The sequence below is a fragment of the Ailuropoda melanoleuca genome, chromosome 8 (genome assembly GCF_002007445.2).
Source record: "Ailuropoda melanoleuca isolate Jingjing chromosome 8, ASM200744v2, whole genome shotgun sequence".
In the NCBI taxonomy this organism is placed as follows: Eukaryota; Metazoa; Chordata; class Mammalia; order Carnivora; family Ursidae; genus Ailuropoda; species Ailuropoda melanoleuca.
In genome coordinates, this window is record NC_048225.1 from 66,726,972 (window position 1) to 66,743,008 (window position 16,037).

General features: G+C 49.4%; 1 protein-coding gene across 3 annotated transcripts in view; it reads left to right on the top strand.

Annotated features, from left to right (window-relative positions):
• Positions 1-16,037, top strand: part of SMYD3 (SET and MYND domain containing 3) — a 699,034-nt gene that overhangs the window by 594,313 nt on the left and 88,684 nt on the right. For all 3 annotated transcript variants that reach the window (XM_034666622.1, XM_034666623.1, XM_034666624.1), the window contains one exon: positions 1,583-1,757. In XM_034666622.1, coding sequence (XP_034522513.1) covers positions 1,583-1,757 — 175 coding nt within the window. The remainder of the gene's footprint in view (positions 1-1,582; positions 1,758-16,037) is intronic.

Consider the following 16,037-nt stretch of genomic DNA (forward strand, 5'->3'; position numbering starts at 1 on the left):
TTAGGAGGGGTGGATGTTGGGGGGTGGGGAGTGCAGGATAAAGGGGCACTGGAGCGCACTGTCAGTTCAGGGCAGGGTGTGTCATGTGGGGACTGGTGGAGGGGGCTTTGGTGGGGGCACACTGATCGGGAAGAGACTGGGTTGTATGGTGGTGGCGAGGGGTGTGGGTAGATGGGGGTTCGGTGCACTGGACCACTTTCCTATGCCTAGTTGCCATCAGAGGTCACATGGCTTTCAGCACTCCGAGGACATCCTCAGAGCCGCAGATCTGACCAATGACAGAAGTAGCTCAGATTGAAATCCCGTTTCGGCTCCAGCCGAAGGCCCTGCCATTTCTGCTGCACCTGAAATCCGCAGCCCTTTTCGCTCTCGTGGAGCCCATGCGCAGCTCGTGCAGCTCGTGAAAGCAGGGGGCAGGGGGAGAGCAGGGAAGGGCAGGGGCGCAGGAAGGGAAGCGTGCACGCCCCAGGTGCCCGCACTCTAGCATTCAGCTGTGCGCGGGGGGTGTTCACCGGGGGGGATTCAGGGCCCGCTCCACGCTCCGTACAGCGCATCTGTGGTCCTCCCACTGCCTCTGTAAGAGCAGTTTTAAGAAAGGGCCAGCACACCAAGGCTGCACGAGAGGAAGTTACAGACATACGGTGCATCCGAGACTCAGAGTTGCTTGGAAGTGGGTGCGGGGTCTTCTCCCTGTGCTTTTTCTTTTGTTTTTTGGGTTTTTTGAGATTTGAGAGAGAGAGAATCAACAGCGGACTGCATGCAGAACATGGAGCTCGGAGCCCGTCACGGGGCTCAATCTCACTACCCTGACGTCATGACCTGAGCCCAAGTCCAGGCTCAGACACTTAAGCAGCCCTGCCCCCCAGACGCCCCCCAGACGCCCCCCTCTGCCCTTTTTAAAGCACCCTTTCCCTCTGCGGTTATGTGCATGAGCCATGTTCTTCACTATCTTTTACTTTGGGGGTTCAAAATGAGAATGCCTTTTTTTTTGGTTAAGTACAGGCTTGGATCCCTTTTGCTTTTTAATAAAAACACTTCAACGTGAGACCAGTGGAAATGTATTTTTAAGTTGCTTCCCTCGTACGTGTCTGTGGGTTGTGTCCCTGGCTTCCTGTACACCTGAGGTTCAGATGACACAGGCCAAAACGAGCTCCTTTTAAAAACGGAACCCATACGAAGCTTCTCGCACTTCAGATCAGCTTTGTGACAGAAGCTGACACAGTATATAATTTAAACTGACCCCATCGGGAGTTCAGTTTAATACATGGCTGCATTATTTCATGACGGGCTTGAAAGAGAATCCATAGAGGAGTATGAAGAAAGAAGGGTTCTTCGGAAAGCTTAATCCCCCAAAGTACAGGCTCGGCTAGAAGACAGTTTGTTGATGTAAACAGAATTTGCTTCTCTGAGATGCCACTTACCCGTTTTTGTTTCTCAAGTGTGTTTTCAGGCAGCTCGTCTGTGTTAAATATCGGGCTCTTCCTTCCCTCCCGTGCCTCGGAGCTCTCCAGCCTTGTAGAGAATCTCATTTCACTTGTGTTCTTGGGGAAGACAATGACTCCTTAACTACGGGTAATCACAGAGTGGGAACAGGTGCTGGCCACGTGCCAGGCGGTCATCAGCGGCAACGCGGAGCGCCTTCCCGACATCAACATCTACCAGCTGAAGGTGCTCGACTGCGCCATGGACGCTTGCATCAACCTCGGGCTGCTGGAGGAGGCCTTGTTCTACGGGATCCGGACCATGGAGCCATACAGGTGAGTCCCAGGGCCAGAGGCGAGGCTGCGGGGTCTTCTCTGGGCCAGAGGACGGATGTCCCAAAGTTGCTCTGGTTGCCACTTTTACTGAGTGTCCCCATTTTGTTCGTCGGTCCTGAGGTTCCTGCCACCTGTCAGGCCCTGTGGGGGTACAGAGACTAAGGAGACGCTGTCTCTGTGGAGCCAGGGATTCCAGGGTGCTGTGCTGCTTGCGGCAGCAGGACAGCTCATCTCCAGCTTGTGGGGGGGAGGGTGCTGGGTCATTTGCCTCTGCAGACCCAGTTGAGGATGGCCCGTCTGGGGCCCTCTGTCTGGGTGACTGATGATGGTCTCTTGCATTTGTCAGGGCTTTATGGTTCCGGGGTGTCTTCACTCAAATAAGTGACCCCATAACCTTATACCTCTGACCCATGAGGGAGAGCGGGAAGACACCCGGGCTCAAACGTGTCAGGGAGTCAGGTGAAAGCAGTTGCTAATTGTTTCTTGACTGTCCGCAGCTCCTTCAGCCCAGGGATGTGTTGTCCCTGGATGCTTTTGTAATTCTCAGGAGCTTTGGCAACGCTGAAGTCTGGTGTCATGGGTAGGGGCCCTGGGTTTGCGGGGGGGGGGGGGCAAGAACATGAGTTTGGAAGTCGAGAGAGACCAGTCTGAGGGAAAGGGCATAGAGGCCCTCATACCATCCGCTGAGGTTGGAGGAACCATCGCCAGCACAGGACAAGGTCACTCACGGCTGCGAAGGTGCCCTGAATCCTGGGGAGCAGGGGGGCAGCGGGGAGAGGTCCCTGAGAGCAGAGGCACCATTCTGGGTGGCGCTGAAGGCCATACAGACACGATGTCAGCCCTGAGGGGCAAAGCAGAGGGACAGCCCAGCTCTCAACCTACCCCGCGTGGGCAACAAGCCGGGGAGGGGCTCTAAGCAAAGGAGAGGGGCAGGGTCTGGGGTCCTGCCTGTCCCCTCTTGAGGACAAGCCTCAGGAGATAATGGAAAGGGCGAGTTACCAGGTCAATGTGGGAAGAATAGAAGTGAGTCCAGGATTTCGGATATCCATGCAGGCGAAGGTAGGAGGCGGGCAGTGAGATGTGGCGTCAGGAAGCCAGGCCTGGGCCGGGAGTGCAGTGCAGGCGGAGAGGAGCCTAAGGACCCCACCAGCTGGGTGGGCAACAGGGGTGTGTAGGCCAGCTATGGCCCCAGGCCCCACAGGGCCCCAAGGGTGTTTCCAGAACTTCCGAAGGTGGCTTCTTCCACTGCCTGTGGTCGAACAGCTCTGGAATCCAGACAATGAGTCAGCTCACATCAAATGTACGAGCAATTGCCTTCGGGGCTGAGACTAGACTTTCCCATGAGCGTAAAATGTCTGTTCAGGATGATGAATCTTGTGGGTTTTCAGAAAATGTGAACCGAGCACAAAGAGATAAGTTTTCGTTCTCTGAGCCTCAGTGTTGCAATGAGAGGCGGGTCTGGGACGGTTGGTGTCACCTCTCTGAACTCCAGGGCTGTGTCTCGGGAAGCCAAACCACAGGCCAAGCGGATGGACCACAGCCAGGAGACGGAGGCCGGGCAAATCCTCCTTCCTGCACCCCCTCCTCCCTGCCGCAGACCCTCGCCCCTCACTCGGGCTAGGGCTGGACCTGCTCCTGCTCCTACTGTCCCATCCCCCACCCTGTACCCCCCGCCCCCGAGACTGCCCTCTAGGCCACTCTGAGCACAGACACTCGACATTGGTCCCCCACCTCGACGGTGCTGCTTCCACACACAATTTTGAATCCTCTCCCCGCACCTGTCACGGCTTCTCTGAAGGACTGACTTACCCCTTCATTAACTGTCTTGAGTCAAATAGGCCCTTCTTGTCAGTGAGGCCACGTCCACCAGAATAGACTCCCTATGGTTTGGAGGACATTTGCTTATATAGTTCCCTGGTGTTTGGTAGGTCACAGTTTACCTGCAAGGGTGCACTCTGTGCTTACGCCAGGTGACGGATTTCCAAGCCTCCCTCAGTTTCTCTTCCCTGGAGCTAGTGAAGAAGTTGCCCTGCAGTGGTCTGTGTTTCCAGAAATCCCGTCTGCATTGATTGACCCACTTCACACGAGTGGGATCTGAATGGTTCACTGACCACAGTGTTTACTGTGGGGGACGCGACCCAGCACCGACTGAGCAGTGAGACGGTGGATTGCGGCAGACTTGGCCTTTCTTGCCTTTAGCTCAGCAAAGGTGAAAACCAGGAACAAGTGCGTCAGTGCTCTGCAAGCCCTTTAACAATCTGAACATGCGAGGCAGGGATCCGCGAGTTGGTGGAGATTTCCACCCCCCGCCCACGTGTGCGTGAGGGAGTCTACACTGGGCTGTCAACCAACGACTCAGCCTCCCCACAGATGCGCCAGGTGGGCCTTCGGGTCTCCTTTAGTGAAGGACATGGGCAGCTAGCACAGTGTGAGTTACTGAGAGGTGACGGGCCTGCCACCTGCTGTACCAGTTTTACAATGTTAATATACTGTTTGCAACAGCCAGATTGAGGTCAAGACTCTAGGGATGATTTTCTCCCTCGTGACCTTGGCTGAATTTTGACTACTGACCTTAAAGGAGAAAGTGTCCACGTTCTGTTTTTATCTGAATCCCCGCATTGTTCTCAGCTCCCTTCTTGCTGGTCTTTCATTTATTTTGACTTGAAAGAAGTTAAGCTCCCTTTATGATGTAACACAGTATTAAGATCTTTATGTTTCATGGGGCGCCTGGGTGGCTCAGTTGGTGAAGCACCTGCCTTCAGCTCAGGTCATGATCTCAAGGTCCTGGGATCGAGTCCCGCATCAGGCTCCCTGCTCAGCCTGCTTCTCCGTCTCCCTCTACCCTTTCCCCCTGCTTATGTTCTCTCTCTCCCCCCCTTTCTCCCTTTCTCTTTTTCTCTCAAATAAACAAAATCTTCGAAAAAAAATCTTTCATAAAATAGGTTGACATTAATTCACACACAACAAAATTTATCATCTTTAGCTCCTACTGTGTCTTCTGAGAGTATCTGTGATTATATATGCATGGTCCTCTGTCCTGTAGCATTATGAATATTAAGCAGAAAGACAGCATTTTTAAAGGTATTTCATTAGTTTTCATTAAAAAATGTACTTATATCTTAACCCCAAGATGAATTGAGTTGCAGAAGTTAGTTTGCCAGTGGTAATTTAGAGCTTGGGAAGCATTTTCCTGTTGAAGAAGGCATTAAGGATTATGGTGGTCTCACCAGACTAGCCCTTGAAACTCTGCTCAGCCCCTCATATCACAGGTGTATGCTACACATTTGTGTAAAAATAAAAAGAAAGAAACATAAAAACAAAATTGAATATAGGTTTAAACTTTATGTTGAATATAAAATCAAACTTGATTTTCTTTAGGACCCAGAGAAAGTTCTAGAGAAACGAGCTTGTTAAGGCTTTGAGGAGGACTTTCGGTCTATCCACGAGTGTTCTGGTAACGTAACTTTTGGTTTAAGAATAGCATAGACTTCTAGGAAAGGACGTTTCCAAAAGAACACAAAAATCACCCTCCTCTTTCAAGCTCCTGTTCCACTCCCTAAAGATAACCGTGGTAAATTTCTTTCCTGAAGTTTTCAGTGTGGGTACGTAAACTTCCGTTTGTAACACACTTGCATAATTATTTAAAGCCCTGTTCTTCTTGTCTTTTCCCAGTGGATCTCACATGCTCAGAGACTCATTTTCCCTCACTCTCATTTCTTCTCCCCTCAAAACTGCTCACTTGGGCTCTTCCCTTTTCCTCCCTCTCCTTTCTGTCTCTCCTCTTCTTGTCTTTCTTGTGGAGAGACTCAGTCTCGACCTCATCGGCTAGATGTGCCCAGTAAGATGGTGGGTGGGGAAGGAGCAAGGGAAGGAGAAGCCAAGAGTGGGCAGAGGAAAGAAAATTCCCCATTCTGGAACTGGCTGTATTCACTTTACTACAAAGCTTGGACATCTTTGTATATACTGAGCAGCTCCTGAATGTCCACCTCATTCTTTTGAACAGATCTCTAGAATTTCATCTTAGAAATGTACCATAATTTGTAGCCTAGTCCCTCCTGTTTCCATTTCTGTTTACTGTATCAAGAAATACTGCCATTAACATGCCCGTATTTGAATCTTTGTGTACTGATGGGACCAAATAGGGCAAATCCATGTAATAAATTCCTAAATGCTAACTCGCTGCATGAAAAGGTATGTTCGATTTTAGCTGGAGATAACAACCTCCAAACTGTGTCCACCATCCACCAAGATGTCGCTTTCCTCCAAAGCATTGAGAACTGGTGACCTGATGTTTGTTATATCTAATCTGAATTCATTTCAAAATAGAGAAGGGTCTTCCCCTTTTCCTTGATCAAAGCCTGCTCTTACAGGGTCCGATTTGCTGGTATTGACCGACAACACAGTATTTTGCGGTGGCGGGAAGGGCATTTTTGTGAGTGTCCTGGGAAAGAGCAGAACATGAAGGGATTTGAACAGGTGGGCACAGGATCAGTGACTGGGAGCGGCATGACGCCCCCTTGTGGATTGAGAAGTGTGATCTCGGCTCACGTGGGGTCTGGTGCTTTGTTGGGAGCAGTCATGGCCAAGTGGAAGGGGTCTGGCAGTCTGCACACATGACCTGTTTCCTGGCCAGGTGTTTGGGACTCCAAGATCTCCAGGGATCACACAGCAGCCCTGCCGCTTTCGTATTGCCAGCCATTCTTGAACTTAACCCCTCTGAAGCTTTGGCGGATAAGTTTATAAAGCAGGGTTCCATCACAGCTCATCACAGTGCCCACCACTGCTGTTTGCAGACTGGCTTCTTCTGAAGACCTGCAATTGCTCTTTCGAGGGTTTTTGCCATTGATTGATAGGATGTGGTGGTCCGGGACCCAGCCGAGCATGCAGGGGCCGTGTGGACCCAGGAGAGCGCCGCACGCAGTCACTCACCAGGTGCTTACCTGGGCCTGGCTGTGCCCTGCTCTCATCTCTGCATCGCACAGATGATGTTAGGTTGCCATGTGACGATGCTTGTGTCTGCGTACCCGTCACTGAAGCTCACTCCCAGGTGGCAGGGACCTTGGCCGGGGTATCTTGGGTGGAATGGGACCCAGAGAACACACTGGAACCAGGTCTCTACCCAGGAGGGGACCTGAGTGCTTGCACTCCGTGCAGTGTTCTGGTCACTTCCCTTGCTGGCCACCTGTTTTCCATGGTGAGATTTACAGAACTGTCTCCCCCAGCAAGTGAACAAATGTTTTATTCTCTGGCCGTGGATGTGGACAGTAATCATTTGGCCACTTAATCATTTTTTTCCCCACAGTGTAATTTTCCGTCAAAGTCTCTTTGGCCAGATTTTGAGCTGTTTGTTTGTGTAAAATACTGAGTTACCTGATAGACCTACCCAGGGCCTCTTTTCCTTTGTTATCAATTTTCTAAGACTGGTTTCTTAGCCAAGGCCCCGTCTGGACACTGGGGGGTGATCGCCTGGGCTGCAGTAGACAACCCGGTCCATCACGGCCCAAGCAATTTTCATTTAAACTTTTTAATATCAGGTCTTTTAATTCAGTTCCCAAGGGCTCTCTTACTTTAGAGTCTAGAAATCAAACGAAGGAAACATGGAGAAGGAAAAGGAGAGAGGAGAAGGGGGGGGCAGCAATAGCGACAATCTTCACATGCAGTTGCGTACGTGTTGGTTAAACCACTGACTTGCGTGCACACCTGATCTGTGTTCCGCAGGGATAGATGATCAGCTAACACGAGACTGTTGCTGGGGGTAAAGGAGAGCATTATGGGCAGTTTCTTGGACTGGGCTTTTCTAGGGGAAGTGGATAAATGAACCTCCCTCTCCTGCAGTGATCCATTCCCCTGAAAGGGCCCTGTTGCCCTGCAGGCTTAGCCACCTTGCTCAACACGTCACTTGCAGGTTTGGGCCAAGACGTAGGTATTGGCCGGCTGTGCCAGGTGGATCCAGCCCTGAGCCCACGAGCTGTGTGGGAGTGACCCAGCTTTGTGGTCTCAGTTCTGGAAGAGGAGTCCAAGAGCCTGCGCACTGGTGTAAAGCTCTGACCCTCCAGCCCCTCTGACAAAGAGGAGGCAGGTGGCTTTGGCCTCACTCACTGTCCAGAATCCAGCAGCTCTTGGGCTCATGGTTGCCACCCCAGGCCTCGGCACTTGAACAGTGTTCTGGATTCTGACAGAGCTCTGGGGGACGGCAGACAGGCTTGGGACGTCTGGCAGCTTCACAGACCAAGCCCTAATCCAACTTGGCTGTTTCCCACCTGACTTAAGGCTGACACAGAATGATGGGGCGCTGCTGATACACGTACAACCCTGACTGGGGAGGGGAGAGGGGACCCACCCGTCGCCTCCAGCATGCCGTGTGGGCAGAACATGTATCCAGCCTGTGCTTTCTGTCAGCTTCTGGCCACCGATTTCCGTACTGTCTCCCCTGGCTACTGGAGGCCCACTCACTACCTGACCATCTTTCTGAGGCCCTACATACCCTTGCTTTATTTTGGATCCTAGTTTAGAAATCCTGTACTGAACTTGTTTCCACCAACTGCTCCTATGTCATGAGTATTATTAGATCACTATATTGTCCACGACCGCTTTCTTAGATGAAAATATGAAGAAGCTGTTGGTTTCTCCTCCTCGCCCATGTGAGTAGGCTGTGCCCTTGTCCTCCCACCTGTCTGTGTGTATGCTTCCACATTGACACCAGTGGGGGACAGCCTGGAGGAAATCAGACATCCGTAGGACCTCCACCCTCCCTGTTGCCAAGAAGTGGAAGATGGCCTTTTAGTCATCCTGGTAGTAGGAGACAGACTGGGATGTCATTTGGACTGCAAATGTTTACCTGTCTTCCATACCTGATGGACAGCTCACTATGTGGCCTTCTGGAGGCACAGGTTCATTTGAATGGGGACATCTCAAGTTTCTGGTTCAGGCACATACTCATTCTTTCAGCAAAAGTAGTTACTGAGACCCGCTACGTGCACTGTGGTAACTATTGGCGAACAATACAGACCAAACAAAACAGAGTCCTGACTCTGGTGGAGTTTATAGGCAGCCCTCAGTAGCCAGCTGTGTGTCACATATGGGTCTTCCCAGAAAGCCAGGCATTTTGAGAACCTAAGGAGGAATTCTTGAACCAAATCAAGGCAGGCCTTAGGTGACAAGTTTGAACGAGGTTTTAACAGTGCTGGAGTAGGAGTCCCTTCAGTGGATCGAGTACTTGTGTCTCTTGGGGTTTACCGATTGATTTCAAGATTCCGTTGACCATTCTTCTGTGTCAAAGTCTCCCATAGAGGAGTCAGTATCTCTGGTTTCGGGGATCCCTCTCTCCTGTGTTCTCCAAGATAACATCCCCACTTAGCTCCGCCATGTCATACTCCAGCCAAACCTGGCTGTATTGGTTTGCCTGGGCTTCCGTAACAAAATACCACAGACTGGGTGGCTTAACAACAGAAATTTGTTTTCTCTGTTCTGAAGGCTGGAAGTCCACGTTCAGGGAGCCAGCAAGTGTGGTTTCTTGTGAGGCCCCTCTCGTTGGCTCGAAGATGGCCATCCTCTTTCTGTCTTCACATGGTCCCTCCTCTGCCCACATGTAGCCCTGGTGTCCCTGTGGATCCAGACTTCCTCTTCTTTTAAGATACCAGTCATGTTGGATTAGAGGCCACCCCCAAGGCCTTATTTAACTTAATCACCTCTTCAAAGGTCATATCTCCAAATACACAATCTGAGGTACTGGGGGTTTAGGCTTTCCCATAGGAATTTTGGAGGGACACAGTTCAGCTCCTAACACTGGCTGTATCCAGCTCGGCTACTGCCTCCTGATTCTCCGTTCCTGGAGAATACCAGTTCCAAGGATCATTCCCCCTACACTTAGTTTCTGTGTATATGGACCTACTGGAAGTCACTGTCTGGCTTGGAAAAGGCATTTCTTATGTCCAGAACTTCCAGTTGAGTCCAGGAGCTCTGAGGGTCCCCAGCGGCCAGTGCTGGTGTGCTTGGGACTCTAGGAGTGACTAGGATGGACCTCCAGACTCCGCCCATGACCAGCCCAGTACTAGTAGGAGTGGTGGGTACCAGCTGGTCACCAGAGGATGCCTTCTCCCAGAAGCCAGCACTCCAGTGGACACTGATGGGGGAATGTAATAATTTGACATGACCTTTTTCTCATGCCACTCTTTTGACACAGCCTTAAAATCAAATGCTTAAGCTCTCAGCTACCTTTATTATAAAATAATGTATAAAACAGAGGTTCTTTCCTTAGAGATAATCTGCCTAGGACACTTTTAGTTTCTTCACACACATCCAAAACTGACTGGGCGGGTTAGGTATATTAACAAAAAGTGTACATAGATAGTCAGGGGCATTTCTGGGCACTCTGGGACCATGTGGGTGCTGGTGTTAAGAAAGCCTGTAGAACAGGTAGGTGGCTGGATACATTCTGACCTGGGTGATCTGTAACATGACGCTACTTGCATTTTCCACTTTAGATCTTCCCTTACTCCCCATCCTTACTCGGAGCAAGGATATCAATTCTTGCTCCAAAACCCAACAGCCATGAGTCTTCCCTATCCATTGCTACAATCTTCCCTGCCTTTTGGGCCCCCAGGGTAGGCCAAGACCCAAGAAGCCTATAACTTTCCTCTGTCATCCTCGGAGAGTGAATATCAGAACTTCTCATTTCAAATCAGGACCAATAATCCTGCATGACTACCACCTTCCATTGGACTTGAACCCAGGCCAACAACTAGACCAGGGTGGGTTGTAGTTACCCTTGTACATAAATGTACAAATACTGTACTGGTAGTATCTCTGAACAGAACTCCCTGTCCACACCACTTCAGTCTAGTTCGTCTGACCAGAAAAATGTGTCCTGTCTCCGTGGACTACCCAGCCACCCAGCTGCCAACTTGGCTACCTGCTTGGACTTCTGTTTTGAATTGCATTGTTAAAGGGCCTTCCAGATTCGTATTCACTGATCTGCTGGGAAGTATCTGGGCAGACAGAGGTCCAAGATCAAGTAAGTAGTTTCCTGATCAGCCCCGGGTTCTAGAGGAATCACCCCAGTGGCCGTGCGATCCGACTCAACTTGTAGTCTGTATGTATTACAGACCTCTGCTGGAAGTTGAAGGATAGACCCCCGCCCCCAGGTCTCTTTAAAGTGATTGGAAGTCCTCAAATCTTTATTTTAAAGCAACACATAAAATATCCATCTGATGCCACTTTTTTCCATCCGCCCTTCACCAAATCTTGCTCCTTCTCAAGCTCCAAGCCTCTCCTTTATCACTCAAGCTCCCGGTCCAGGACCCTGTCCTGAGAGGGTGCCAGACTCTTCAGGACAGCAGGACTCATTCTAGCACTTAGCCTCCTGGGAAAGGTACAGACCAGGAGAAGAGCCACCAGCATCTGCCACCACCTTTGGATAACTCCCCACTTAAAGCTTTTCTCCAAGCAAACCTAAAGGGCCCCAAGCCATGTGCCCCCACCTTGGTGGCCATGTCCCAGAAAACAGAAGTTCCCACCTGTAGCTTTCACCCAGTCTGAAGATGTTTATGCTCCATGAAGTCTTCCTTTTCCTCAACTCTGATGCTTCAAGTACTGATTCCAGGGTCTGCGTTCAAGCCCCTCTGGGCCTATCCTCTGAGGTCATCCTCATTCTGGCTCACATACTGTCTCTGTGCCCATTGCAGCCCCCCCTCCCATTCCATGGGGGAACAAGAATGCCAGTTCTCTTTGCTCAAAAATCCTACAGCGATGGACCAACCCCGTCCATTCCCACGCCGACGCCTGCCTTGACTCTTGAGACCCGAGGCTAGGACAGGACACAGGAAATACTTTTCCTCTGTTGCATTTGCCTGATTCCCAGTAAACAGCCTCCTTGTGGGGCCAGATGAAAGCCATAGTCCGTCCCTGGGGCTTGGTCACCTGCACAGGAAAACATTCAGTCTTCTGTGATCATCAGTGTCTACGAACAGCATGGGCTTTGAGAAGTGACCTGTGGTCTTCCTACTTAGGAAGACATGTCCAAAATAAAAATTTCCCATGGGGCTCACTTTTTTTTTCTTTTGAACTTTCACAAGCCACCACTGAGTTCTTTGACTCTCCTGACAGAAAATCTTCAGTTTCTTATTACAACAAATTGTAGCCTAAGCAGCAGGATATCCAATCCTAGGGAATCTTTTGGGATGCATTGAATTTCTCCTGTTGAATCAATCTCTTGCTTGGCTGCCCCTGCAGCTACAGAAATGCTCTTTTTCTCAGCTCTTGGAAGAGAAAGTAGAAAAAAAAAAAAATCCCATTTTCCCCTGTAGGGAGCCAGCAGAAAATCAGGTGGGTCTAAGAAGTGGGAAATGGTGGATGGCACTTTGAAAGGCTGAAAGAGAATGGACTAAAATCAGTTTGAATTTCACATAAAGTACAGGTTCTGTGCTTAAAAAAACAAATGGATCAGCACACACAAGTGCTATTTATCTGTGTGTTTTAAGGGAATCCCATACTGAGTTTTCAGAAATTCTCCAGGGACAGATGAATGAACCCCAAACAGTAGGCAGAACCGTTTCGCCAACTGTCATAAATCCGATCACTAATAGAGAATGGTGATGGCATTTGTGAAGAACAGTAAGAGATCCTCGAAGGAAATGAAAGATGGGGAGTAAGTGTCCCCCCAAACGATAGTTCCTAGTGCTTGAGATAGCCAGGTCGTTCTGAGCACGACAGATATCCTTTGGGCTAGGTGACACACAGAGCTCTTGAGCTCGTGACCGCGGACTGGCTGGAAAAAATAGTATTCTTATGGCCACATATGTTCAAGGAAGGTGGCTCCCACTGGGTTTTAGTGCGGGGGACAGCGGGCTCCTGCCCCTCAACAGGCAGAGGGCAGGGGACCTGGGGACAGTGGGGGGAGGGGGTGCAGACAGCACCCACTCTGCCAAGACGCAATAGATGTTGGAAATCTCTCCTAACGCACAAAGGACACCGATCATACTATCCCCCTGTCCTTCAGAGTTAAAGAGGAGCAGATCTGCTTTCACTTGTAATGGCAATATCACCGTAATACCCTCCAAAGTAAGATAAATTGGATCCAACAATCGTAAAAGCATCTGCCAGCCATTCGTTAGCAGCATCTTTCGAGAGGACTAGGTGAAAGGACTTTAAGAACTCTCCTCTACCTTTCAACTCCCTTCAACTGAAAAGGAATTGCTATTATTTATTCAGAGCCTCAGTAGACCAGGCAGCTCGCTTGTTCTAATCTTCACGGCCACTGTGCGGAGGGTGTTAGCCTGTGGTCCTTGCTGTGTGAGGAGGCGGGGGATGAGGCCCATGTGACTTGCCCACCCCATGGCAGAGCTAGGCTTCGAACTCACGCCTCACGTTCATTTATTTTATTTTTGTCGTATTTACAAAAAGGGCATTGGAGTCAGCTTGAACTTAGATTTGCTTGGTTACCAGGGTCCAGACCGTTACTCCCCTATAGAGTCTTTCCGACAACACCACCTACCTTCCTTCCTACTTCCTGAATCAGTCAAGATGGTTTTTGTTGCAAGTGACAGAAATCCACGTCGGACTGCCCGGCCAAAGAAGGGAGTTTGCTGCCCCTGTGGCTGCCTAGCCAGGGACACATGTGGTGTGACAGAATTCAGGGGTACACTCTGGGTCATCAGATTGGTCTGCCTCTCTCAGTTCTTCTGTCCTTTTGCACAGCATGACCGCCCCAGCCTGATTCTTCTGGCTCTGTGACAAAAGAAAAGGCCTGTTCCTGCTAGCTCTCAATTTGAAAGTATGTATTTGGGGTGGCCTTCTGTGGCATCTTTGGGTCTCATGTCCACTGGTAGCCCCTACCAATAACACAGGTTTTGTCGGGGATGGGAGTTGTTCAAAAGCCTGGTGGGTGCACGGATGTTGACAGGGCAGTAGAACAGAGGTCTGCTGTGCTGTTTCACTAAGAAAGCGTCAAGTGAAAATGCCAGAAAGAAGACTCAAAGATGGTAAAGAGAATCCAAAAAGAAAACAGCAAGCCCCGCGTGGTCAAAGCTCTATGTTGGGAATGAAGCTCTGTAAGAGTGGGCTTTTAGAATCCCCGAGAGAGCAGCAGGACACAACCTAGCAGCTTGGGAAGAAGTCTGTGGATGGAAACCCATGGGCTAGTGAGGTTGATTTATACCTTTCAAACAGATACTTTTCTTTTCTTTTTAAGAGATTTTATTTATTTTTCAGAGAGCACAAGCAGGGGGAACAGCAGGCAGAGGGAGAGGGAGAAGCAGGCTCCCTGCTGAGCAGGAAGCCGGATGTGGGACTCGACCCCAGGACCCTGGGATCATAACCTGGGCCAAAGGCAGACGCTTAACCACCTGAGCCACCCAGGCGTCCCTCAAACAGCTATTTTTCAACAGGAGTCATTAATAAACTGATAGACTGCTTTGGGGAAATATATAATGATAGCCCCCAAAGCTCCTTTTTTTTTTTCTTGGTCCTAAGTCAACATTTTTATCAAAGACTTCATGGGTTGAATGGATAGAAGTTGTGTGCCTCAAATTTGTAAGAAGAAGTTGTGTGCCTCAAATTTGTAAGAATTGCAAACCTGAGCATAACAACGAATGCTTTGGGGGACGAAACCAAACTTCAGAACATCTCTTTAACTAGAAACGTTCAGTCGCTATCAAAAAGATGAACTTAAAACGTGTGATTAAAAATTCAATAATGAGCTGGAGAATTTTTCTAGTTCTTTGGAGTGGATTGTTTCTGGTTGCCGCACTACTATTAATTCCTCCGCTCTCTTTCTTCATCGAACCTCGGATGTCCTAGCTGTGTAGTTTGTGTGTGACGGGCCACGGGGGAAGTCCACGATCCACTTAAGCTAGAGAATCGCATTTCTTTGGTCACCTGACCGAAGTCAAACCCGTTGGAGCCAACGATGGTCCATTCTTGCACTTTTTTTTTTTTTTTTTGAGATACTAAGAAAGCTGACCTCCCCTTTCCTATTGCTTATAAGTGAGGAAGCATGCTGTCATAGGTCTCCGGACCTCAGAGAGAGGGAAAGGAGGTCTGATCCAGAAAGCAGAGGTGAGGTCACTTCATTCAAGTGTGCCTGAAACCGAATTTGCCCCTGTACTGTGTGGTTACGTGAACACTTAGGCTGATGATTTTCTTTCTTTTTTTGTCAGTCTGAATTAGATTTCTTGGTTCACATAAAATAAAAAACCCTAACTGCTGTATCTGGGGGGCCGTGGGGGGGCTAGAGCCGTGCAGTGGCCAAGAAAGCTAATAAAACCTCAGACTGTGTCGTCACAAGGATAGTATCAACATCCAGGCATTGGAGGCGTGCATCTGTCACGGTGTGACTAGAGTTTCTAGATGACAGTGGCCAGGGTGAGAAGAATTTTGTAACCACATGATATGAGAAGTGCTTGATGAGAAATGGAGATGTTTCGTCACAGGGTGAAAAGATTTTGTGAAGGACAAGCAGGTGCGTGATCAGTTTTCAGACTTTGGAAAGACTGTCGTGCAGGAAGGGAGTAGACCCCTCATCACAAGAGGAGGAGGGGCTAGGCTGTGGGACCTGGGGTTCGAGGGAGACGCATTTCAGCTGGGGTATTAGGATGAACAGCTTAGAACAACTCAGGTGCCCATAAATGGACTGTTGAGTTTGGAAGAGTTGTAAGGTCCCCGTCCTTGAAAGTGTTCACACAGTAGGTGGCCATCTGCTGGATTGTTTAGAAAGAATTCCTGTATCAGTGGGAGGGTGGTTCAAATGAGCTTCAGTGCCCCTTCTGGCTGAGATTCTGAGTTCCAGAACCCTCCAGACCTCTGCAGTTTCAGTCACAAGGTACAGAAACAAACTAGCTTAACTCTGCTCGTCTGTGGCTTCCATAACCATTATGTTCTGGACGATGTGTGCCCTTTCCTTCCTCTGCCTGCTCTGAGACAACATCCAGAGGGACAGTTACAGCTTCGATAGCTTGTCCTTTCTTTTCCGTGACTCTAGGAGGTGGTGGCATAAGCTAAGTGAGGTGCAGATACCTCACGAAGTGTTATCATATATAAGCGTGGAGACAGGCCCCATATATACACACGTGGGTACATTCATATCTGTTTGAAAGTACGTGTTTCTAATCAGCTGCATGGCATTTTTTTAATCGTAATAGTTGCAAGTCTCTAAATAGTAGGAGATTTTTACACTTGAAAAAAGAGATCATGCTAAGTGAAATAAGTCAAGCAGAGAAAGACAATTATCATATGGTTTCTCTCATCTATGGAACATAAGAACTAGGAAGATCGGTAGGAGAAGAA